We start from the raw sequence: 24113 nt of genomic DNA, 5'->3' as shown, positions 1-24113 counted from the left end.
AGCTTCTAGACCCTAGATTTCTGTGGGCTCTTTCAGCTTATCTTTGTAGCAGCTTTACTGAGATATAATTTATATTAATATATTGTAAATTTCACCCATTTAAAGAGTTCAGTTCAGTAGTTTTTGGTATACTTACAGAGTTGTGCAACCACCACCATCTGAGTCTTATTTCATTGTTCCTCAAAGAAACCCTATGCTCAGGAGAAGTCATTTCCCATTTTTCCTCAACACCCCCCGTCCCAGGCAACCGCTGATCTCTTTCTGTCTCCGTAACTGCCTTTTCCGGACACGTCATATAAATGGGACCTCCAGGGTGGTCTTTGGTGCTGACATCTTTCACTCAGTGTAATGTTTTAACCTTCACCCCTGTTGTGCCGTGTAACGGTAGTACTTCATTCCTGTTTGTGGCTGCGTAATATTCCATGGTATGGCTACACATTTATTAATCCTGTCATAGTTGATGGACATCTGGGTTTTCACCTTGGGCTACTGTGGATAATGCTGCCCTGAACATTTGTGTACAAGTTTTGTGTGGCTGTGTGATTTGAGTTCTCATACTCAAATCACTAGGTGTAGACCTAGGAGTAGAATTGCTGGATCAATGCTAAATCTGTCTTCAACTTTTTGAGGAACTGCAGACTTTTCCAAAATGGTTGCACCATGCACCACCTCTTTACATTCCTACCAGCTGTGTGTGAGGGTTCCAGTTTCCCCACATCCTCACCGACTCTTGTGTTTCTGTTGTTTTGTTGTTAATAGCCATCCTAGTGGGTGTATTGATTTGCATCTCAGCTGTGTTCAGCATCTTTTCATGTGCTTTTTGACCATTTGGATATGTTCATTGGAGAAATATATGTTCAAGTACTTTGTTAATTTAAAAAATGGGGCTGTTTGTCTTTCTATTGTTATGAGTTCTTAATGGATATAAGCCTTTTATCAGATATATGATTTGTGGATATTCTATCTCCTCTGTGGTTGTCTTGTCACTTTGCTGATGGAGTTTGATGCACTGAAGCTGTAAGTTTTGATTAACTTACCAGTTTTCTCTTTTGTTGCCTGTGCCCCTGGTTTCATATCTAAGAAGTCATTGCCTACCCCACGACCATGGAGATGTACTGCTGTACTTTTATTTACTCTTGTTCCATCCTAAGTGACTTTCACATTTATTTGTGAAAATAGACGTGTGAGAGTGTGTGTGTGCACGAGGGTGTCATGGGTCAAGAGGAAGTCTCCTGTGGGAGAGGGCGAGAGTGGTATGATTTGGGAGAATGGCATTAAAACATGTGTATTATCATATGTGAAACGAGTCGCCAGTCCAGGTTCAATGCATGAGACAGGATGCTCGGGGCTGGTGCACTGGGATGACCCAGAGGGATGATATGGGGAGGGAGGTGGGAGGGGGGTTCAGGATGGGGAACACATGTACACTGGGGGTGGATTCATGTCAGTGTATGGCAAAACCAATACAGTATTGTAAAGTAAAAAAGAAAAAAGGAAGTCTCTGCCTCTGTGGGGCCGATTCCAATTTAACTTGAAGGAGACCAGAGCCCTCACCGTTTCTCGTGCCTGAGACTGGCTGGCACAGTGTACGTGTCTGTCATATATCATGATGTCAGCAGCCTCCACCAGCCGCAAGCAGCCAGAGTGAGAATGTATGGAGGTGGATGAAATGTATTGTTGTAGATGAATGTACTGTAGATGAAAAGTGTCAAGATGGGGCCAAAAAACTGAGATGTCACACGTAATGAGTTGGCCTGTGATCTTAGACGCTGACCGCCTCCTGCCTGTGGTGCCCTCCAGGTGAGCCAAGGCTCTCTGCAGAGCTTTCGTGTGGCTGGTGGGTTGTGGAGCTGCGCTGTCTCCAGCCTCGGAGGGGTTGTGCAGGCAACTGCGATCTTATCCTGGGGTAGGCTCCAGAGGTGACGGGTCTGACACCATTCACTTTTCTTTAATCCTTTCTCCTGCTCCTCAGACTGGGCCGTTTGAATTGCCCTGTCTTCACGTTCTCTGATCCTTCCTTCTGTCTGTTCAAACCTGCAGTTGTTCTCCCTCAGCTGAATTTTTCATTTCATTTACTGTCTTTTCAGTTCCTGAATTTCTTGTGGTCTCTTTTACAGCCTGTCTCTTTATTGACACTCCATGTTTGTACAGACATTGTTCTCTTGTTTCCTTTAGCTCTTGGAGCATATTTGAGATAATTGATTCAGAGTCTGTGTCTTGTAAGACGCTGTCTGGCCTTCCTCAGAGGTGGTTTCTGTCAATTTCTTTTTTTTTTCACTGTGACTGTACCATAGTTTTTTGTTTCTTTGTATGCCTTGTTACTTTTTTATTGAAAACTGGGCATTCTGACATATGATGTGGTAACTCTAGAAATTTCTACTTTGTCAGAGCTTCGTTGCTCTTGCTGTTGAAGATTGTTTAGTCGTCTCTTTATTTAGTGACTTTTTCCCAGACTTTTTTTTTTTTGTAATGACTTTATTCCTTGTTGTTTGGTCACTGAGGTCTCTTTTCTGTTGTTTTAGTATATTGCCAGTGACCTAATAGAGGTTTCTTAGATGCTGAAATTCAGTAGCCTCTTTGTTCACTAAGCACCTTGTTGGTTGATGCAGGTTTTTTTATTAGATCCCAGAGTGCTGAAAAGCTAGATTCTGTTTTTACCAGCTTACTGGTTTCCTTGGTGGAGGGACCAATTTGTGGAGCTCCCTACAGCCATATTCTGTGACATCATCCAAAAACCAGTGTTGGAATAGCATTCCAGTGTTACTTTGGGTCCTCTGAGAAGATGTGGACACCAAGACAGGATTAAGTATGCAAGTTATTTTATCAGGAAATGTTGGGAAGGCTGGCAGAGCCATCATCCAAACCCAAGAGCTGCGGGGCTGGGGTGTGGGTGGTGGAGTTCTGGTGGGCCGTGTGGTCTTAGGAAGGGCTTCTAGGGGAGTGGGGATCCTCAAACCAAAGTCAGCCTCAAACACATTCTCGACTTCCTGGGATGGTCTGCAAGGCATGGCTGCTGCCCTACCTGCTTGGTGGAGTGGCCATGGGGCCTGGGGTCAGCCTGTGCCCATGGGTAAGTCCTGCCTTGGCCACAGCCTTCATGTGCGGAGTGCTGACCTCTCGTCTCCTTACTGCTCCCTCTCCATGGGCATGTGTGCCTGGCTTTCCTTCTCCACTGCTCCTGACCTCTCCGAGCACTTGCCCGTTCTCCTGACGGCTGTGTGCTTTACTGGTTTTTAACCTTTGTGCAATCTTGAACTCTTGGACATTCCAGCCTGTAAGAAAAGTGATGGCCATACCGAGATGTCTCTGGCTTAGTGTGTGGAGCAGGGGTTGTGTTTTTCTGTATCAAAATGTTTTTCTTCTTGAGTGAAAGTGTGTACGTACTTCATTTCATACTCACTCCTCTCCCTGTCTTGGGAGTGGGGGCATTTTGGTCAACGATTAAACCAGGGGTAGAGGTAGATAGATGGCTGTGGGCTGCTGGTAAGACTGTTACAAAGCAGGTTGTCAGTACTTTTGTTTCTTCAATGTGAATACAAGGATCCTTTTTAGAAGTTATTTTCAGCTTTACCAGGATGTGTAGTTCACCTAACATACAGTTTACCTATTTTAAGTGTCTGATTCAGTGACTTTGGTTTTTTATATTACTGATTTTCAAAAAACATTTTAGAATATATATGACATCAGTTCAGTTCAGTCACTCAGTCATGTCCGACTCTTTGCGACCCCATGGACTGTAGCATGCCAGGCCTCCCTGTCCATCACCAACTCCCAGAGTTTACCCAAACTCATCTCCATTGAGTCAGTGATGCCATCCAACCATATATGACATAGAACTTGCCATAGTAACTATTTTTAAGTGTAAAATTCAGTGGCATTAACTACATTTACGGTGTTGTAAATCTATTTCAAAATTTTTTTATGTTCCCAAACAGAAACCATGTCCCCTTAAACACTTAATTCCCCCTGCCTTCCCCTCCCCTCAGCCTCTGATACCCACAAATCTGTCTGCCTCTGTGAGTTTGCTGCTCTGGGGACCTCATATAAGTGGAACTGTGCAGGGTTGTCCTTTGTGTCCTAGTTACTTCATTTAGGATTTCAAGGTTAAATTCATTTTGTAGCTCATGCCAAAGTCTCATTCCTTTTTATGGCTGAGTAATAGTCCTCTGTGTATGGATGACCTGTTATTTATGTGTTCATCTGTCAGTAGATATTTGGGTTATTTCTGTCTTTTTACTATTTTGAATAATGCTGCCATGAACATTGGGTGCCTGTATGTGTTTGAATCCCAGTTTTCATTTCTTTTAGGTGTATGTCAAGGAGTGAAATTGCTGGGTCACATAATTCTGTATTAAAATTTTTGAGGATTTACCACTTTTCATACATGAAGGTTAGAGACAGCTCTGGAGTTGAGTTATATGTGAATGAAGAAAGGTACTGTCATTGATAAGTCAGCAAGATGGAATTTTTTTTTTGCTGTTGTTGCTAAGATCTAAGACCCCACTGTGCTTGTAAAGGTAGTTGCAGAGAGTCTGCATGGTTTCTGTGGCTGTACGTGTGCAGGTGACTTTTGGAGGAATTCCCTTAAGTGGGTGAATTTCATGGGGCTGCAGGCACATGTGGCTCCACCGTGAACATCTGCAGGCAGCGCTGGGGCTCCCTGGCTTGTGTGGTTGCAGGACTCTGAACAGTCATTAACTGTTTCCGTTTCTTCTTGTTGTCATTTAAGATGGTGGTGGACATTCTTGGGTGAACTTAGAATCTTTGGGTCCCCAAAACGGAAGTTTTATATTCTTGCCTGTAAGGCACGAGGTGAGAGCTTATCTCTAGGGCCTGAGGCTTTGGGCCCCAAGCCTAGAACAGCTTCTGACGCTCTGCTTCCTGCAGGGTGTGGACTTGCTGGAAAGCAGGGGTACCCTGTTTTTGGTCTTCATCAAAGCATTTTGGTATACAAAAACACAGGAGCCCAGGCTTGCCAGGGAAGGCTGTGCGTGGCATTGGTTTCTTGTCATGACAGCACACGTGTTGGATTGGTGGTGTGGGGCAGGGACTCACAGGCCATGCTTGATGATTTATAACCATTTGTAACAGTGGCCTCCTATTTACCTTAAAAGAATCAAGACCAGCTCTACATCCCTGCTGTGGGTTGGTGGTGTTCAGTCGCTAAGCTGTGTCTGACTCTTTGAGACCCCATGGTCTGTAGCACGCCAGGCTTTCCTGTCCTTCACTGTCTCCTGGAGCTTGCTCAGACTCGTGTCCATTGAATCAGTGATGCCATCCAACCATCTCGTCCTCTGTCATCCCCTTCTCCTCCTGCCCTCAATCTTTCCCACCATCAGGGTCTTTCCCAGTCCATCAGGTGGCTAAAGTATTGGAGTATGTGAGTTGGTATCAGTGGTTTTCTATAAATTTAACTTGCTAGAAAGCAGGTTGTTTGCCATACTGAATAGTGTCATTTTTTTTTTAATAAGCAGGATTTTAAAAATTATTTTTATTTTATTTTTTTTGGCAACATGGGGTCTTCATTGCTGCCCATGAACTTTCTCTAGTTGTGGCAGGCAGGGGCTACTCTCTCATTGTAACACACAGACTTCTCATTGCAGTGGCTTCTCTTACTGCGGAGCGCAGGCTCTAGGGCTCATGGTCTTCAGTAGTTGCATTGTGTGGGCTCTAGAAAGCAGGCTTAGTAGTTGTGGTGACAGGTTTAGTTGCCCCGCAGCACATGGTCTCTTCCCGCACCAGGGATCAAACCTGTGTCTTCTTAATGGGCAGGTGGAGTCTTAACCCCTTGATCCTCAGGGAAGTCCTTGTTATTTAAAAAAAAATTTCTTTTAAAGACTATTTGTTTGGCTGTACCAGGTCTTAGTTCCAGTATGTGGGATCTGGTTCCCTGACCCAGAGATTGAACCCAGGCCTCCTGCCTTGGGAGCAGAATCTTAACCACTGGACCACCAGGGAAGTCCCATGAATACTGTCGTTTTAACACAAAGCTACTGCATCACTGCTTGGGATGTGTCTGGTGGGATCCAGGCATCGTGATGCCTTGGAATACACCATTCTCCATCTGAAATGCAGGGACTTTATCCTTCATCTCTTGAACTTGTATTTCCATTTACTTTTCCCAGAGGATTTTTTCCTAATGTAACATGTTTCTGTGCTTGAGAATCTTCTGTTGATCTCTCTGTCATGTGTCTTCAGCACGAGGATGTCTGTGAACATGTGAAGAGCAGACATCAACTCTTCACATTTTGTTCTGCCAAAAGATACTAATTGTTTAAGAAGTTTTCTAGATTGAGTTTTTACAGAATTAGTTATTTGTATAATCTTGATCAAAAAACTCAAAATAATCTTATTGAAATGCAACTATTAACCAGATGGATTTTTAGTTCAGGCTGTCTTTTGGTGGTATGAATCTGCATGCCAGTACAGGAGATGTGGATTTAATCGCTGGATTGGATAGATCTCCTGGAGAAGGAAATGGCAACCCACTCCTGTATTCTTGCCTGGGAAATCCATGGACAGAGGAGCCTGGCGGGCTGCAGTCCATTTTAAGAGTCGGACACGACTTAGTGACTAAACAATCTTTCAGTGAATAGTGCTTATATCTAGAACAAGGCAACTTTTTATTTAAAACTTTTAAATTTTTGGCTGTAAGCGCTGAGAAGCCTTGTTATAACTGCATGTAACTGGGAATGGCAGGTGTTAGCTTTAGAAGTGCTTATCCTCATTGGATGGCTCTATTGGGACTGCCCCTGTTTTGGTCAGAGTTGAGTTGAAACCTCCCATCTTGTGGAGAGAGAGCTCACTCAGTCCAGTCAGCTTAGCTCCATGCCACCGTTTCCAGGCCCTTTCTTGACCCCCTCTCCCCACACGTTGTGTTTTTGAGAGGCACCCTGTGAACAGTGGGGAATGGCCCTTGTGAAGGGTGAGAGGCCCTGTGGCTTTTTAGGCAGCAGCTTAGGAAACCGAGGCCCTGGATGTTGGGTCCCCAAAGGTGCCCCAGGCACATGCACTCACCCAGGCTTGATGATCTCTGGTGGAGAGCAGACGCACACACGCACCCTGACACACACACTAAGGTATCCTTACCCTCAGTTTTAATTGCTGCTGCCTCAGTTCTTTTTCTTTTTCATTGAGTTTATTTATTGTGGCAAAATATAACACAGCATTTATGCTTATCTTCTTTTTACGTAACCTCGAATTTTACCTATGAGTTTATTGGAGAATTAGCAACATATACATCATTTTAGGAAGTGGAAAACCAGGCCGAATGAGTCAGAAGATGCACTGTAACGTAGTGAAGACAGAGCACGTTGAGAATAGCTTCCCCAGCAATGCATTCTTCCCAGTGGAAATAAATTACTTGTATAAATAGCCTTTTGCTGTCTGTGATTCAGTCATAACAAACAGTGTTTTTACATACAGCACTTTAATGCTAGTACCGGAAATGTCTTTTCCTGGCATTTTTCCCCCCAGTAATTGTTCTTTACTTTGAAACACATAGTAGACATAATAGAAAAACAATTAAAAATAAGAAAAGTATTTTTAAAGAGAGTTCCTCTAAGATGCTAACACTTGAAAGTTACCTTTCAGCCCTGTGCATTTCATTTGACATTTTGCATCAGGTCCTAAAGTGTGAGTCATTCAAATATTTTACAGCCAGAAGTAGAAGCACCTTTTAATGTTGTATGCTTAATATTTACAAAACTGGGTTGAGTTTCAGTTTTATCTTAATTTTTTTTTTTTTTTCTATTTTGTGAAGAAGACAACTGAGTTGTCAAAATTGACCAGATGAGAGAAGTGAGGGCCAGGTGGGGGTTTGCTGCTCTCTTGCCTACATTGTAAGTTGTGTTTGTGGCTGCGGCTCTGGCTGCCCTGGAGCGGCTCTAAGACACCCGAGTTCTCTTCCGGAGTGTGAACACCCTGGCTGTGTCACTGGGCTTTGCCTTCTTGGATCCCTGCTGGCCCTTCCCTGCCTCCCTGGGGCTCGTCCTCTTTTGCCCTTTGGGTCTGAGGTCGCACTGAGCCTCCTGGCTCTCTGGAGCCCTGGGGGTGGGTGCATCTGGCCGGCAGGTGGGCTCCTGGGCCGTGGGCTCGACATTCCCCGGACTGTAGGCTGCCAGTTGGCAGAGGGCCACGGCCGCTGTCTGCTTCTGCTCATCGCTGTCAGCTGCACGTATATCCTGGGCCTTCCCAGTGGGGCTGGGCACTGGGGCCTCCACAGAGCTGGGGTCAGGCCCGTCTCCAGAACTTGCAGGTTCCCTCTGCTGAGTTGGAGAGGGGGTGGGGGCAGCCACGGGCTCGGCCCCTCGAGGAGGGCTGCACACCGAGGGCCTTGAGGTCAGGGCGTTGCAGGGGTCCTTCACTGAGAGGTTGAGGGGTGCATCCTGCGGCTCCACGAAGTCTCCGTAGGCAGGGCTGTGCGCAGCGGCCGGCGCAGCCTCTGCTTTTGTGGAGAGGTTCAGTGGAGCCACCCTGGAGCCATCCTCTGGGCTGGAGCGGGCGGCCTCCAGGCTCCCCAGCTGATTTGGAGCGTCTGTGTTCAAGACCTCGAGGCTGGAAGAGACACAGAGAGGGTGTCACAGGGACCTTGCTAAGGGACCCTGCCCATGGGGAGTATGGGCAAGTGTCATCCCCTTTGACTGAGCCCAACCAGAGACATTAATTCAGTGGTTTGGAAAATGGACTCGCTTACCTTTTCGGAGATGCCACTCTGTTTTCTGGGGCCTGGGAATGTGGGTGCTCCGTGTTCTTCTTGATGGGCTTGAAGGGTGCGAGGCCCTGTTCAGATGGTTGGATCCTTCCTGGGGCACCGGAGGCGGGCACATCTGAGAGGCTGCACAGGCCAGCGCACGGCTGGCTTGTCTGTGTGAAGTTGGTGGGACTCGGCCTTCCTGGGGAGCCTGTGGCCGCGCTGCCTGCGCGTGGGCTCATTTTGGTCCCTTCCGTTTCCCTCTGCCCATCTTTGGAAGGTTCTTTAGCCTCGGGAGTCAGACTCTCCTTCTCTAACTCTGTGTGTTTTTTGTGGGCGTTGGAGGAGTTTAACTTGGAGGGACTCAAGGCCTGGTAACCCAGGGAAGCTTCTTCCAGTAGATGTGAGCTTTGGTCCCGTGAAATGCCAGCCACGGGTGGGAGTCTGAGGCCATAGGTGGAGAACGCAGACTCGGGTCTGTAAAATCCATAAGGAATTGGCAGGTTGGAGTGATACTGCTGGAAGAATCTATAATGGTCGTATGTGGATGGGGCTGGGCTCAGGTGCTTGGGGATGGACCCTGGGTGCGGCAGGAAGTGTCTCTGGTCTTGGGCCCCGTAGACAGACAGCAGGGGGCTGTCGCACTCGGGCGAGTTCCCCGCGAGCAGGTAGGGTGAGTAGATGGTGGCCAGTCCGTGCTCTGTGTAAAAATGAGGCGGGTACTCCGTAATGCTGGGGTGCACATACGGGGAAGCGGCACCAAAGCCCTTTGTGGATGGGATTTTATGTGGAAACTCAGATGTGAGGAAAGGTGAGCCAGCTCTCCAGGGGTAGCCGGGGGCGTGGAAGGCAGACTTGGTGTGGAAGGAGGCAGCTTTGGCAGGGGGGTGGGTCAGGGCCAGTGCTTCGGGAGTCTCTGTGAGCTCCTGCCCTTTGAGTCTGTGCTCCCCCACTGGAACGAATGCTGAAGGCCGGACAGCTCCTTCCAGAACAGGCTGGGTGCCCACGGCAGCTTCTTGGGCTGGGCTTGGGGGCGCTGCTTCCTTGTGGGGAGTGGGCTTCTGTCCAAGGCACCTGTGGGGCCCACGCGCATGCAGGTCCAGGTTTTCCTTGATGTCATCCTTGGCGAGGCCATGTTGGAGCTTGGCATCCAGGTGTGAGAGCCCGCTTGGGACGGGCTTGGAAGAGGTGGGCTTCACCACAGGGTCAGGCTGATTGGTTTGCTTAGGGTCCGAAGAGTTTGGTTTGGAGCACTTGGGAACGCGATCTTGCTCAGACACTAAAGTGATGGAGTTTTTACAAAGACCGTATTTCATGTGGTTGAAAAGATGTGACTTTTCATTGCAAGTAAAGGGGCACTGGAAACACTTATACTTGAACGGCTTTCCTGGGGGCCTGGGGATGTAATGTGGCTTTTTTGGTTTTCGCTCTTTGAGAAGGCTCATTTTCCTTCTGTGATTTGGCGTCTGAGCCCTGCTGGCTCCTGTGTAGTTCAGCCTCGGTGGTTTTTAAGGAAGCAGGCTACCACTTCTCCTTTGCTTTCCTTTCTCAGCGCTTCTACTTGAAGCCGGCTTCAGGGGCTGTGGGTATGACCAGGGAAGTCTCGCTCATTTGGGGATCAGGAGCTGAAATGGAGGAGCAGAACCTTAGTGTCAGGATGCTGGCTAACAGGCTAATGAAGAACCAGCCTGAGCTCCCTGGCTCATGGAGGAGGAGAAGCAAAGGCCCCTGCAGGTGATGTAACTGCTAAAGTAGGGGCAGGTATGAGACGGGCATCAGCCGCCCCTCTGCGATGCCCCAGGTGCCACCCCCACAGTGTGGTTGCAGGAGGGTTTAGTGGTGTTTCACAGAATACCTGTAACTCTTTGGGTTTTGGGAACCTTTAACCTGTGATCTGAGGCCTCATGTGTCAGGAAGGTTGTGCACCCGCTATTTTTATCCGTGTGCCTGGGGTTTCTGGACTGAGTCCTGTCACCTGGACCAAGTGCTGATCTCTAATGCGACCTGAGAAAGCCTGGGCTCACGTGTGCCTGTGACATTCACGCTTGTGCTCACTGAGAACAAGGCGAGTGTGATTTTAACATTCAGTCCATCTGCCCTATTTAATCACAGTGTTCTGTTCTAGGAGGGAATATTTAAAAGTGAAGAACAAGTAAAAATGTGACATCCCTTCCTGGGCAACCCCCTGTCTGCTTCTGAATTCACAAATGAAAAGTCAGCTTTCTGAGTAGTGTTTGTGTTGGCCCACATACAAACATAAGTGCTGTGTTTATGTTGATTTGAATGATATTAAGATGCGATGAGCCTGTGAGTAAGCAGTTGTCCTCATGTGCTTTTGCCTTCCACTTCCCACCTCGGGTAGTAGCCCATCCCTGCCTGTTCTGGCCTTACCAGAAGGCAGAAAAGCTTAGCAGCCCTCCTGGCAAGAGGAAACCAGAGTGAGTGGTGCCTAATTTTAGAAATGATTGGATTCTTGGAGGAGCTCAGCCCAGCCTTTAACCTGTAGAAGGGGCCTCCAGATTTCTTCCCAGGGTCCTCCTGTCCCTGCCCACCCCCCAAGCTTAATCTCCCAAATTTCCTTCAGAGGCTGCTCTGCACACTCCTGGGCTCTCACTCTGCCTCATAAACTCAAGCTGAGAACAAAAGACGTGAGGTCTGGGAGGATCTCGGCAGGGCCGGGCGCGGCTGCGTGTCCAGGACCAGCCCATGGGGTGACTGTGTCTTAGAGAAAGCCTGTGGGTGGGGAGGGCTGGGGGCGGTGGTGGTGAGGAATCGAGGCCGGCACTTTAATTTGCATAAAAGAATGTCGAAAGGACTTAGCTTCTCAATATTTTTAAACACTTAAAAAGTAAACTTATAAAGGAAATAACTTGCAACTGCAGTTTTGTTTTAAGGAATGAGTAAATATGGTTAGTTCTGAGCCTTGTGAAATTGCTTGTATGGTAGACATCGGGTTGGTTAAAACACTGAGCTGGAAAGTAGCCCTTTAAAAATAGAGAAATATGCATGGGAAATCTAAGAGACTTGTTTTCACAGAATAAAACGTAGCTACCCTCTGTGCCATCTCACACATTGGAGATGAGGTAATGGGTAGTTTTAGAGAGGAGGGCTTAAGCGGTTAGGGAGTGGGATTTTGATTTCACTTGGATATCTTCTTTAAAAAAAAAAAACTCTGATCTTACTCTCAGCAGACTGGTTCCTCTGCTCATTATTTTCATATTTCTTAAAAACACAAAGAAACCACGCTCCCCTCAACAAGCTGCCTCTGTTAACCTGTTTTATTGTCCCATCCCCTCGGAGACGTGTTTCTGAGAAGTGGTTTGGCGGCCTGCTGCCTTCTGTCGTGGGGAGAGTTTCTACAGAGCAGGGTTGCTCGGGTGCATAGTCTGGACGGGAAATGAGATTTTTGGCTGCCCCCTATTTGGAGAGGTGGGGTCCGCAGGCCCTCTTTGAGGGTGTTCATTGGTAGGGTACCAGGTGGGCAGCGACCAGCCTGGCGGCACCTGGTGCCCAACTCTCGCCCGCGTTCCTCCTCTCCCCCTGGGAACAATTGCGGGAACTATGCGCAGTGTGAAAGCCCAGCTTGGTTAAACATGTGGTCACAGCTTTGCGTCTTCCTAATTTCCCCTTTTATTAAGGGAAAATGCAAAATAGTTTACGAGTTCAGTCCATACCTTGTGGGGCAGGTGTGCCCTGGGCTATAAAAGCATGATTTCCTGCCTCCCGTCAGGAAGCGATTCCAGCCAGCTCGGGGCCAGCCTGATAAGTCAGGGCAACCTGTGCTGGCACGTCCCATTATGCTCCCTGATTCTGAAGGCGTGAGAACCTCTGCAAGTCAGGTTCCCATGATTGTATAGGATATGTTATGGCAGAGATCTGAAAACTGATGATTTCATCACTAGCTGGAAGCACGGTGATCAAAATGATGACAGTTGCAAAACGTTTTATCAAGTGTGAGCCCGAGAGTCCTGGTGGTACCAGGAGTGAACACAGACACACACCTGCTGCACCACCCCAGACCCGCGAGCCCAAACCAGCCGAAAACCCCTCGGGTTTAAGATGACGATGGTGTTAGTTTTAAAAGCAGTATTGTTTGATATTGCTCATACTTTGAGGCCAAAATATAAAATAAGCTCATTTAGTTAAGTTTTCTCAAAGGTTAATAGGAGATCGGTTGTATGTAAGTTTTCACAGCATTACTCAAAATAATAGTTTGGGAATTAATTGCTCTTATGTTAATATGTACTTTTTTCAGCCAAATGATCTTGTGCCCGCAGTTTTGGTCTGAACCTTTTGTTCTCTGGTCAGCTATCTTACAAGGACAGTGAACAGGTTTTCAGGGGATGGTTTCCTTGGTTCCAGTGTTCTGGGAGGTGAGAGTATTCCAGGGCACAGTTGTTGGAAGGCGAGCCTGGATGGAGTCACAGGGGCAGCAGTTTTGGTAACTTTGAGTAAACTGACCTCTCCAGGGTTGCACAATTCACTAATTAAAACAAGGGAGTGCAGCTGCTTCAGACGCCGATGGAGACGAGCTAGTTCACTGGGTTATAAAAATGCAATCATGTCAGAGAAATAAATGGGGTAAGATTGAGGCTTCTGTAAGCTTCCAAAGGGGACAGCCTCTAGGAAGATGATGTCAGTCCGTGGGTTCTCTCTTGCCCAGGTGAGGTTTACAGGGTGAGAAGCTAAAGCTGAGCGCCCAGGACCTTGTCAGTCTGGCCATCCGCAGAAACAGAGTTTGCCCATTTCTGGTCAGTTTATATCTGCCAGACCTGGTGCAGGCTGGCAGCGGGGTGGGGATAGGGGAAAGAAAGGGGGGTGTTGCCAAAACAATATAATCCAGGATTTAAGTTTGTAAATAGGAAGTTTAGATTAGCAGTCAGAGGTGAAGTTTTTTCTGAAGGGGATAAGATTGGAGTTTCACTGTCCTTGTCCTGGGAAAGCTGGTACAGTCTCGGGGCTGGGGGCACCATACAGGGAGAGGTTAACAAAGCAGGGTCCTCGGTTTGGCTTTCCTGGGAGAACTGCAGCATTAGCATGTTAGTTGAAAATGCAGATGTTAGCCTAGTCCTAGAAGGTTGTTTGGGGGACAGCGTCTTTCACCCTTCTTACACCTCTCACTGGGTCAGCAGGAGGCGTGGGGAGCCCTGCGTGTTAGGTCAGGGTGCTGTCCTCGAATGCAGGAGGGGGTCCCCGCCTGCCTTCATGCCTGCGAGCAGCTGTTGGCGCAAGGCCTGCCCTCAGCGGAGTAAGGTCTCACTCTGAGGGGTGTGGGTAGGGAGCAGGGCCACAGGGACACTGTGGCCCCTGGCCTGAGCCCACTCTGTTTCAGAACACCCTCCTGTGACCCCTCACGTGCCGCCACCCCTGCCCGTGTCCCACCCGGAGACCGGGAAGCCGGCTGCGGCATCCCCTCCCACAGGCCTGGGCAACTGGGTGGTGCTGCCCACATGGCGCTCTGAGCCACCTGTGGTTTCGTGTCCACGGGGCTTTGTTTGCCTGTTTCGGAAGCACTGAGGTGCCAGTGCGCGTCTCTCAATAGCCTCCTAAGTGTGGACAAGTGTCTCCATAGTTGCCAGTCGTTAGGGTGCTAGTAAGTGGCCGGTATGTTTAACAATTTTCTAGAGTCTGAACTCCGAAAAATAGGCAAGAGAAAGATGTTTTCTGAACTTTGATAGGACACAATAGAGGTAATTATAGCTTAACTTTATGGGGCATTGCTGTGACGTGCCGGGTAGCTATGCATGTCATGCGTACTAACCTCTGCACTGGAAGAATCTTCCACCCTCCCCGGTGGTGTCCAGCTGCCTGGCAGGGAGCCTCGCCAGGTAGCGCGTTCTGAAGGGCATGCTATAATTACGATATTGTGATGTGGCATTATTGCATAACTCAAGGACACGCCATTGTCGCCTACCCACTGGGGTGTCGCAAGAACGAGATTTGTGAGTTTTACTCCCAATTGAGCTTTTCCAGTGATTAACCACCACTCCCTCCCAGACTTTCAGTTCTTTAAAATGAAGGATAAACATCAGGGCAACCATGACCTAGGGTAAAAGATAATTTTCTGGAATATAGTTTGGAGAAATGGATCCAGGAAGACAACCAGGGGCTCTTTATGGTTTCAGCCAGAGACCCTGGGTTACAGACAGTGTTCAGCAGTGAATGCACAGCTTTAATGTTCGGGCCACCTCCCTAGAGCTGGGGCCCCAAACTGCCCGCCTCCTCACCTTAAAGCACCAGGTTAAAGCATTGGAAAGATTTGGCTAATACAAAATAAAAATCAGGATAACAAATAGACTGGTTTTCATTATGTTAAGTCTGATGTTGGCCAGTCTGAACAATAATTTGATCAGTAATTGTTTTCATGCAAGTTTATGAGAAGCTTTTTTAAGAGTAAGAAAATTCCCTTTTTGTATGTGCAGAGATCCTCTTTAGTTAAGCTTACCAAGAAAACATGTCAAAACAGCACTTATTTTAAACTCCAAAAGGTTTGAATTTTTTTTCCTCTTTAATTTTTAATTTAAAATTTTTGGAGAGAGAATACATTCACAAAGTTTGGAATTCAAAAAGCATGAATGACTGCACAGTAAAAAAAAAAAAACAAAAAACTCACTCCCACCTCTGCTCCCCAGATCTCTTCCCCAGGGACTACCAGTGTTAGTCACTTTTTTAATCTAAAAGGTTGTAAAATTAAAGAAATTATAAATTAAGATCTGCAACTATCTATGTATATATGTGGTCCTTTTATGTTGAAACTTGTTAATTTTTTAAGGTGAAGAACAGATAAGCATAACATCAGATTGAGTTTGGGTTTCAAGTTGATGAATTTTATGGTAGAAATGAGAACTTCACATCCAAATAAACTTGCTTATACTCTTAGAATAAAGTGTAAGCCTTATTAAAAGTTTTGTAATAATGGTCTCCTTTCCAGCAGTGCACCTGCTGGGTCCTGAGTAATCCGCAGAGAAAAGAGCAGGGCAGAGAGACTCCAGGCAGGTGATTCACTGAGCAGGTAGTTTTAAGATATATCTGAGTGGAGTTTTGAAAGAAAACTAGCGTTTGAGAAGAAATAGTAGGTACTTACCAGAGTTGGGGAGGTAGAAGCTGTGGCTGCCGGGCCGGAGCAGGACCTGTTCTCACGCTCGCTCTCGCTGAAACTGGAGCCGGCTGTTCCAGTGGGAGGGATTTAATGTAGGAGTCGAGCCCTCGGGGCGTAGAGATGCACCTGATATTCCTCCCGCCCGCAGCTACGATTCATGTGTTTGCACCCACCAAGCCGGCCAGCCAGCGCCACCTCCATGCCTCACGGCAGCTCCCTGCCCAGGTTTCCTGAGTGCCATGGTAGTGCCGTCTGGCTCTTTGTGAACTCGGGGGTTGCACACACTCGAGGTGAGGGTAGAGGCCTCCCAGGGGAGCTGTAGTGTGTGCAGGCAGCGGCAGCCAATGCTGACATTTAGCCTGAAATGCATCTCTTCTAACGGATGCCGACAGCCCCGGTGTCCTCCCCGTGAGGGTTTGACGGAACCTTTGTCACCCTCCACCCCAGGGACTGGGAGACCTGCCCGGGTCCTCCTGGAGAGCCGGAGGGGGGCCGCCTGGGCTGCTGCGGGGACCTGCCGGTGCATGCCCAGGACCAGCCCTGAGCAAGGCTGCCCTGCTGCGTGGCTGTGTGCTGCTGTTGGGAAAGGCCTCCATGCCTTTCCTTGGTCCCCCTTCTTTTCTCTTCAAATGATCGAGACACTTAGTTTGTGATCCAGGGCACCCCCACTCCCCTTCAGCTGGTTGCTGTCGATTCTCTGGCTGCCTCCATGCTCCCTGGGAGGCTGCATGTGGTGCAGGTGTGGGGACGGGGAGACGGGTGTGCGTGGCGTGGGTGTGGGTGCCAGGGTGGGCCCACCAGCCCAGATGCTGTTTTAGTTTTTTCTTTTTAGGCTTAAGATTTTACTTGGCTTTACCTTCACGTTGAATTGAAAAAAAGGTCTTTTAGTTACTGTCATCCAAATTAGACATCCACATAATTTACAACGTAAAAAAAAATAGTTCTCTCTTACCACAAACACACAGTGGTTCCTGCTGCTCCCCTCACCTCTTGCTGATGACAAGCCACCCAAAACAGGTGGCTTAAAAAACTTCCATTTTTATGATATCAAGATTTTTCGGGTCAAGAGTCTAGCTTGCTCCAGGCAACCTCTCCCTGTATGGTGCCCCCAGCCCCGAGACTGTACCAGCTTTCCCAAGACAAGGACAAGGCAGCCTTGTGTGCTGTGGCATTAGTGGGCACTCAGCTGCCTCATGTCCTGGGGGAGCAGCTGGTCCCTCCTCCTCCCTTTGTTTTCACCCGGAGGCCTCTCTAGGATGGTGGTCAGTCTTATTCCATGTGGGACTTGGAGCACAAAGCACCCCAGGGTCACACTTGGCTCTCTGGGTTTGAAGGAGGGGAGGGCCCCCACCTCTCAGTGGGAGGGTGTCCCTGGCTGCTCCTCTCCCATCCCCCCTGCCAGGGGCCCCACTTGGACCTTTTCTTAGCTGATGATTTTGGAAATTTACCTCCTTGATTACAAACAACATTATCCTGTTGCTTGTTTTGTTCCCTCCACCCCCCTCACTGTTCCCAGTTTTGGGTGTTGTCTGTTGTCTTTATAGGAAATGAGAGTGTAGCTCTTGAACGCCTCTACCTCCTCGCCTGCCTTCCCTGTCATCTGAGATTCCCTCTGCCTCTTTCCTGAATTGGAAGCCAGCCTTCCTGAATCTATGTTGGCTTCTCTCTTGGGTTGATCCTTCGTTTGAGTATAAATGAAGCACAGCCCTTTAGTAGGCTCAAAAAGAATGCAAGAGAGGCGAATCTTTGAGACCCTGAATGATTGGAAGTGTCTGTATTCTGCCCTTCTATCTAGTTGATAGTTTGGCTAGGTATAGAATCCTAGGCCAGGAAGTATTTACTGTCAGTGTTTTTGAAAGTGTTTTCCGTTGATCTGGCTTTCAGTGCTGCTTCTGAAAAGTTTGATGTGATTCTGATCCCTGACTCTTTCCCTGCAACATTTTAGTATGAAAAATTTCAAAGGTAATAGATGAGTCACATAATTCACATAAGTGAATGCTCAGACACCCAGCACTGGTTCTGCAGTGAGCATTTGCTCTGCTCTACTACTCAGGGTTTTCTACATTCCCTCCTCTTTTCCACATGTTGATCCATCTCAAGCATTTGTTGCATTTCAAAGACAGACGTGTTCACCAGGCATGTTGTTAACTATGAATACTTCTTTTGAAGGTAGAAGTCACATGTGATGAGGGCACGGGTCCCACAAGTGCCCTTCCATGAGTCTTGGGCCTGCCTTCTGTTGGCAAGTAGAGCACTGTGATCACTACTCAGAAGCAGCTGCCGGCTGGGTTTTCTTGCATTATAGATTAGTTTTACCTGTTGTAAAATTTTGTGTAAACAGTGATTCCTGGTTCTTCACATGCCATTGCTTCTCTCCTGTAGGCTCTTTTCTCTGTTCTCGGTGTTCTCACCTTCTTTAGCTTTCTCTTCCGACCCTTCTATCCTGCTATTAAGATTTTTGGTTTCCATGAGTTTGTGCTTGTTCTCTGAGTGTTTCTTTCTTAGTACCTTATTCTTAGGTAGTAGTCGCAATAGGCTTCTCTTATTTCTCTGAGAATTTTAATGATGGCTTTTGACAGGTGGTGCTATTCCTTCTGCAGTCTCCGTTTCTTCCACAAAGGTTTTCTTTTTTCCTTGTGATCCCTCCACCTGCTTATCATCGCCAGAGTTTACTCTCTCGGTGGGGCAGGGGGTGGTTAGGCACTTACTGAGTGTTTATTAGATGTAAGGCCCTGTGCTGAGTAAACATTCTATCTCTATTAATCCATTTAATCACTGCAGTAACTCTTTGAAATGGGAACTTCAGGAGCCTGGTTTGTAGAGTCAAGCAGCACAGAGAGGGTAAGTAACTTGGCCAAGGTCACCCAGCCTCAAGGACAACAGAGCAGAGTTCTCTAGGCAGAGAAAAGGTTGCATTGGGGGAGGGATGCCATGTCTGTGAGTTGAATCAGGATCTTGTACTCTGTGGCTGCTTCTGAGTCTTGGCTCCATTCTTTCATCCTCCTATGACTTAGAGTAGTTATCTGACCTGGGCCTCAGCTTTCCTATGTGTAGAAGGTACCCTGGAGGCCTCTCCTCCTGGATTTTTTTGGAACCTGATGGGTTAATCACAGTATCCCACCAAATTGCCTTTGTACTATGGGAAGGAAGCAGATCATTTATACTTTCGACCTTCCAAGTAAATACCAGTTAGTTTTACTTTCAGTTGTTAGCGCTCCTTTGGGATATTGGCATCTGGAGGAAAGGAAAAGGAAATGAAAACTCTACAGAAAACCCTAAGCGTAGTTTCAGTTTCTCGAATTTTGGTTGTTGTTAAGGACAGTAAGCCCTAACCAGCTGCCGAGATGACATTCATTAAGTTCTTAGAGATGAACATGTGTTCTTTTTTACTTACTGGCTGTGCTAGGTTTTCGTTCTTGGCACGTGCAGCTTTCTTTAGTTGTGGCAAGTGGGGTTCAGTGTTGTTGCGGAGCACAGACTCTAGGTGCGCTGGCTTCAGTAGTTGCAACTTGTGGGCCTTGGAGCGCAGGCCCAAGGTCTTTCATGGTAGCTTATGTTCATGCACGTGTGCTCACTAGGCCTTTGTTCATTGGTTGGAGAACGAGCCCAGTGGATCAGGACAGACACATTCCCAGACTCCTGCAGGAAGCCCAGGACGAAGGCTCCTGGTGCTGCCCTGCCCCCATGCTGACCACCTCCCCCAACCCCCAGTTTGGGCCCACCGGGTCTTCAGGGTCCTCCCCTGTCAACATGTGAGAGCTGGGACTGCGAGACCAAGCGTGGGGAGCATGGGGCACATGCCGGCTGAGGTAGGGGCAAAAAAAAAAAACAATCCTGAGGGTATCAACTGATTTTTTGCTTATCAAATAGTTGGAAAATAGAAATGAAAGTAGAGTTTATTTGGCTGTCCAGTGAGGCAGGCCAGGGGATGTGGGAGTGTCTGGGGAAAGTTTTATTGTTGGACGTTTACCTTCCTTTGATGAGTAAGTGGAGGGCTTCATTCGTAACTTGAAGTCTGAGGTGTGTAATGCATTACTTGAATTTTAATTTGCTTGTGATCCCAGTAAGGCCGCCGTTGGAACGTTTGTGGGACTGGAACTGCTCTGTGCTTTGGAGGGGAGCACACTGGCCACTTCCCAGTCGGGCCATCCTGTGTCTTGTGCTCCTGGATGGTGGCTGTAGGGCTTCCGGTTTGGTGTCTGTGGCCTGTGGGCAGTTTTTGTGCCCGCGGCTCCTGAGACTCCTCCCTGATGACGCCTTCCCCCAAGGAGGTGTGGAGCCCAGCCCAGCCTAGCTGAGCTGGACCCAGGGCTCCTCCTCACCCGACCAGCCCGTGTGGGGGCCCGGGCTGGGAGGAGGGGTTCTGCTTTGTGCAGGGTCTCCGAGCCCAGCGTGATCTGGGCTGTGGCTTCTGTGTCTCAAGTGAAACTTGAAACCATGAGCTCCGGCTTGTTTTGTCTTTGGCTGGGAGACTGATTCAGGTTTGTGAACTTGGGCCAAGATTCGAGGGTTCCCACAGCTTTCCTTTCCTCTTCCCCTCTGCCTGCCCGACAGTATCTGCCGATGTTTCAGGGTCCTCACTGGTCCCTCATCAGGCTCGTTATGGTTTTCCCAGGGCAGGTGATGTGGTGCTTACCTCCTTTTATTGAATTTGTATGTGTGTATGTGTTTATTCATTAAATTTAAAACATTTATTTTCGGCTGTGCCACGTGGCTTGTGGGATTTTAGTTCCCCAAGCAGAGACCGAACATGTGCCCCCTGCACTGGAAGCACAGAGTCCTAACCACTGAACCTCCAGGAAATTCCCTGAATTTGTGTTTTAAAAGCGCTTTTTACTTAATGTCTCTGGATATATTCACAACCACATGTAGAAGTCACTTAGTTAAAGTAAACAAGGCCATGGAAAAGAATTAGCACACCGATTTGTTTTTGTCTCATGCTACAGTTACCATCAGTGAAAACATAGCAATAAAAGAGCTGTGAACAGACTAAAGACAGTGGGGAACAGGCCCCTGTAGTTGTTCCCTTGTTCCAGTTGAGCCGGGCTGCCAGCCCTCGTGCGTGTGTTACATTGCTCTGCCGGCCTGGCTGACTTCCTGAGCTTGGCCTCCAAGGCCACCATGGAGGCATTCATCCGTGGCATGAATCTTTTCTCCTTTTACTTCCAGACATTGTTTCAATTCTTTTAAAAATCTTCCTCAGTTCCTTCACTGTGGTTTTCATGCCCCTTCTTATATGTTTGGTATTCTAGGCCTCCATTTCCAATGTTATCTTTTCTTTTAAGGTTTATGTATTTGTTTTTGGCTGCGCCGTGCCTTTGTTGCTGCACGCAGGTTTTCTCTAGTTGCTTCTCTGGTAGTGGGGGCTACTCTTCGTTGTGATGATGGGCTCTCAGATAGTACTGACTCAGTAGTTGGGACGCACGGGGCTCAGTTGCCCTGCGGCACATAGAATCTTCCTGCAGGAACTGTCTGCTGCATTGGCAGGCAGATTCTTAACCACCTAGACCACCAGGGGAACCCCCTCCAGTGTTACTCCTTTAGATTCTGTTTTTATCTGGAGTGCTTGGGCTTCTGTCCATTTGTGGCATCTGAAGACTCTACCTCACGTGTGTGCTTTTCTTGTGTGATTTTACCATGACTGCTTTTCACTCCACCTGTTTCGAGGCAGCTGGTTATGATGTTTGTCCAGAACCTGGGGGATAGCCTGGAGCCAGCTTCCTGTGGGGCTTTGACTCCTCGTGGAACTTCCCCTCTTCCAGGGTCCAGGCAGCTGTGCCTGTTCTAGTTTCCACCAGGAGTTCGGTCTGGGTGGCCTGGAGCTGTGCAGGGTCTCAGCAGGCCCAAGGCCCCGTGTCCCAAGTCGGCCTGGGTGTCAAACCCCAGCCCTTGGCTGAAGGGCAAGTGGTGCTCCCAGGCATGCTTGCCAGAAATAACCGAAATAGCAATTTGAGAATCTTCATTGAGTACCTCCTGGGCACCAGACGTTATTCTGTGAGTCTTCCTGGTCACCCTGGGGACCGAAGCATTCAGGTGAGAAGGGTAGGCTCGTCCAGAACCAAGGGAACGATGCCGCCTCTTCCTCTAGCCCCGTGTTGGAAGGTTCCTTTCCACAGGTCACCACCACACTGCCGCAGAGCCTGAGCTGGGTGCCTCTGCCGAGATCCCCTCCCTTCCTGGTTCTGCGGGAAGAGCGTACATGAGGCAGAAGTCAGGCGGTGGCCATGCACTCCTGGGGCAGATCCTGTGGCAATGCTTTCATGGACGGTGTGTGTGGACGCTGGTCTGCTGACACCATGATGCAGCTGCTCCCCTCACCCTGTCCTGTCACGGCTCCTCCCCCTCCTCCGGGACCCCTCCCCAGCTCATCCAGACCCAGAGGCAGTTCCGTGGTGAGGTGTGCCAGCTCTTCAACAACATGACTGCATCCTCCATGTTGGCGGCTGGGAGGCCAGAGGGTGGATGTGAGCATTGCAGCACGTGCTCAGAGGTCCCTCTTGTCCTTCTGTCCCCTCCCCATGCCCAAATCCCGCCGACACCAGTAGCAGAGACAGGGAACAGATGTGGGTAGCCTGGCTACTTGGCGTCATCCGTGACTGACGCAAGTTGCAGTTATACTTGAGGACATGAGAAGCAGAAATCGTAGGGCTCCAGGGGTAAGTGGACGAATCTGGTGTCGTCCTGAGAACTCAGAACACCTCTCTCCATTGCTGGCAGTTCATTTATGAACGAGAATAGTGGGATGAACTGGAATAGCAGGGAGCCTTGTATCTAAGACTTAGACAGCAGGAGACAGGCCTGATTCTGTGGGTTCACGTAGGGCTGTGCAGCTGTGGTTGAAGGGATGCTTTCTTAGACACAGGAGCATTTACAAATGCTGCACATTTACTAGTAAGGCTGTAAAACAAGTCTCAAGAAATTTCAGAGAACCACTGGTGTACAGACTACATTCTTTGACCAACAAAACAATGAAATTGAGAATTGGATACAGAAAGATAAAGGCATGACATGAGTGTTTAGTTTGAAAATATATGGATTACTAAATAACACAGGAGTTAAAGAAGAAATCCCAATATAAATTTTGCAGTAAAATTTTAAAGATAGAAATGAACAGTAACACAATTATATATCAGAACTCTCCAGATGCAGCTAGCAGTGTACTTACAGGGCAATCGAAAACCTTAAGCAGGAATTGTGAAACCATGGCCCGCGGGCCCAAGCTGGCCTTGGCCTGTTTTTGTATGGCCTTGGCGCCAAGAGTGGTTATTCCTTTTTTTTCCCCAACATTGTTTTCTTTCTTTCTTTCTATTTTTTTTTTTTTTTAAGAAAAGGGAAGCAGCCAGTGGTCTGCAAAACCTCACTGTTTGGACTCTGACCTTTGTAGAAACTGCGGCTGACCCCCACCTTATCCCTCTTCTAATGTTGTAAGGAGGAGAAGAAAGGCTCAAACTGCCAAGGAAGGAGCGCGGGTAGTAGCAGGGGAGACAGTGCAGGGCAGCTCGGGAAATGAGTGAGGGAGAAGACACAGGTCTGCATGGATCAGTGGCCAAAAACGCCTCCCAAAGAGGGAGACTTCCAGCTCATCAACAGAGCAGGAGGGGAAGCGCGTAAACCATAGTAGACTCCCGGATGGAAGCTATGGCAGGTCCTGCAGAGAATGAAAGCCACATGTCCAGAATGTCTTTTGCTGATAACTTTGATAACTCAGACAAAAATAGACATTCTTAGAAAAATATAATTTATCAAAACTGACCCCAGTAGAAGTAGAAAGGTAACTTTTCTGTGCTTGAAGTATCCTTATTGATTACTTGAGATAGTAACTGCTTATCTATGAGATTTTAAAAATAGGCTCATTGAGATATAATTTAATTCTGTACAGTTCACCCATTTAAAGTGTACAAATCAGTGGCTTTTAGTTTATTCACAGAGTTATGCACCAGTCAGTTCTAGAACATTTCATTACCCCCAAAAGGAACCCCATGACCCTTAGCTGTCATTCAAAACCCCCGTCCTCCTCAACGATGCACAACCACTAATCTACTTCCTATTGCTGTGGATTTGCCTAATCTGGCTGTTTCTGAGGAATAGAATAATACAATATGTGGTTCTTTGTGAGAGGCTTCTCTCACTTGGCATGATTCAAGTTTCATCCACGTTGTAGCGTGTGTATTTCATTTCATTTTTTTGCTGAAGATTACTGCATAGTAGGGTGTATTAATTTGCTCAGGCTGCTATAACAAGGTACCCAAACTGAGTGACTTAAACAACAGTTTTGGAGGTTGGGTGTCCTGAGATCAGGGTACTGGCAGGGTTGTTTCTCTC

The 24113-nt window shown here is 47.9% G+C and overlaps 2 protein-coding genes across 2 annotated transcripts in view; one reads left to right on the top strand and one right to left on the bottom strand.

The window, feature by feature from the left end:
• TBCD (tubulin folding cofactor D) overlaps positions 1-24113 on the top strand; it is a 145736-nt gene that overhangs the window by 43225 nt on the left and 78398 nt on the right. The window lies entirely within an intron of this gene.
• Positions 6230-15872, bottom strand: ZNF750 (zinc finger protein 750). The gene is made up of 3 exons (XM_055408247.2): positions 15777-15872; positions 8696-10317; positions 6230-8556 (listed from the first exon to the last, which is right to left on the bottom strand). Exons 2-3 carry the CDS (start codon positions 10135-10137, stop codon positions 7887-7889), a joined length of 2112 nt encoding a protein of 703 aa, XP_055264222.2. The 5' UTR covers positions 10138-10317; positions 15777-15872; the 3' UTR covers positions 6230-7886.

The sequence above is a fragment of the Moschus berezovskii genome, chromosome 20 (assembly GCF_049115385.1).
Source record: "Moschus berezovskii isolate FMDL1 chromosome 20, NW_MosBer_1.0, whole genome shotgun sequence".
In the NCBI taxonomy this organism is placed as follows: domain Eukaryota; kingdom Metazoa; phylum Chordata; class Mammalia; order Artiodactyla; family Moschidae; genus Moschus; species Moschus berezovskii.
This window is presented reverse-complemented; position numbering and strand designations above follow the sequence as displayed.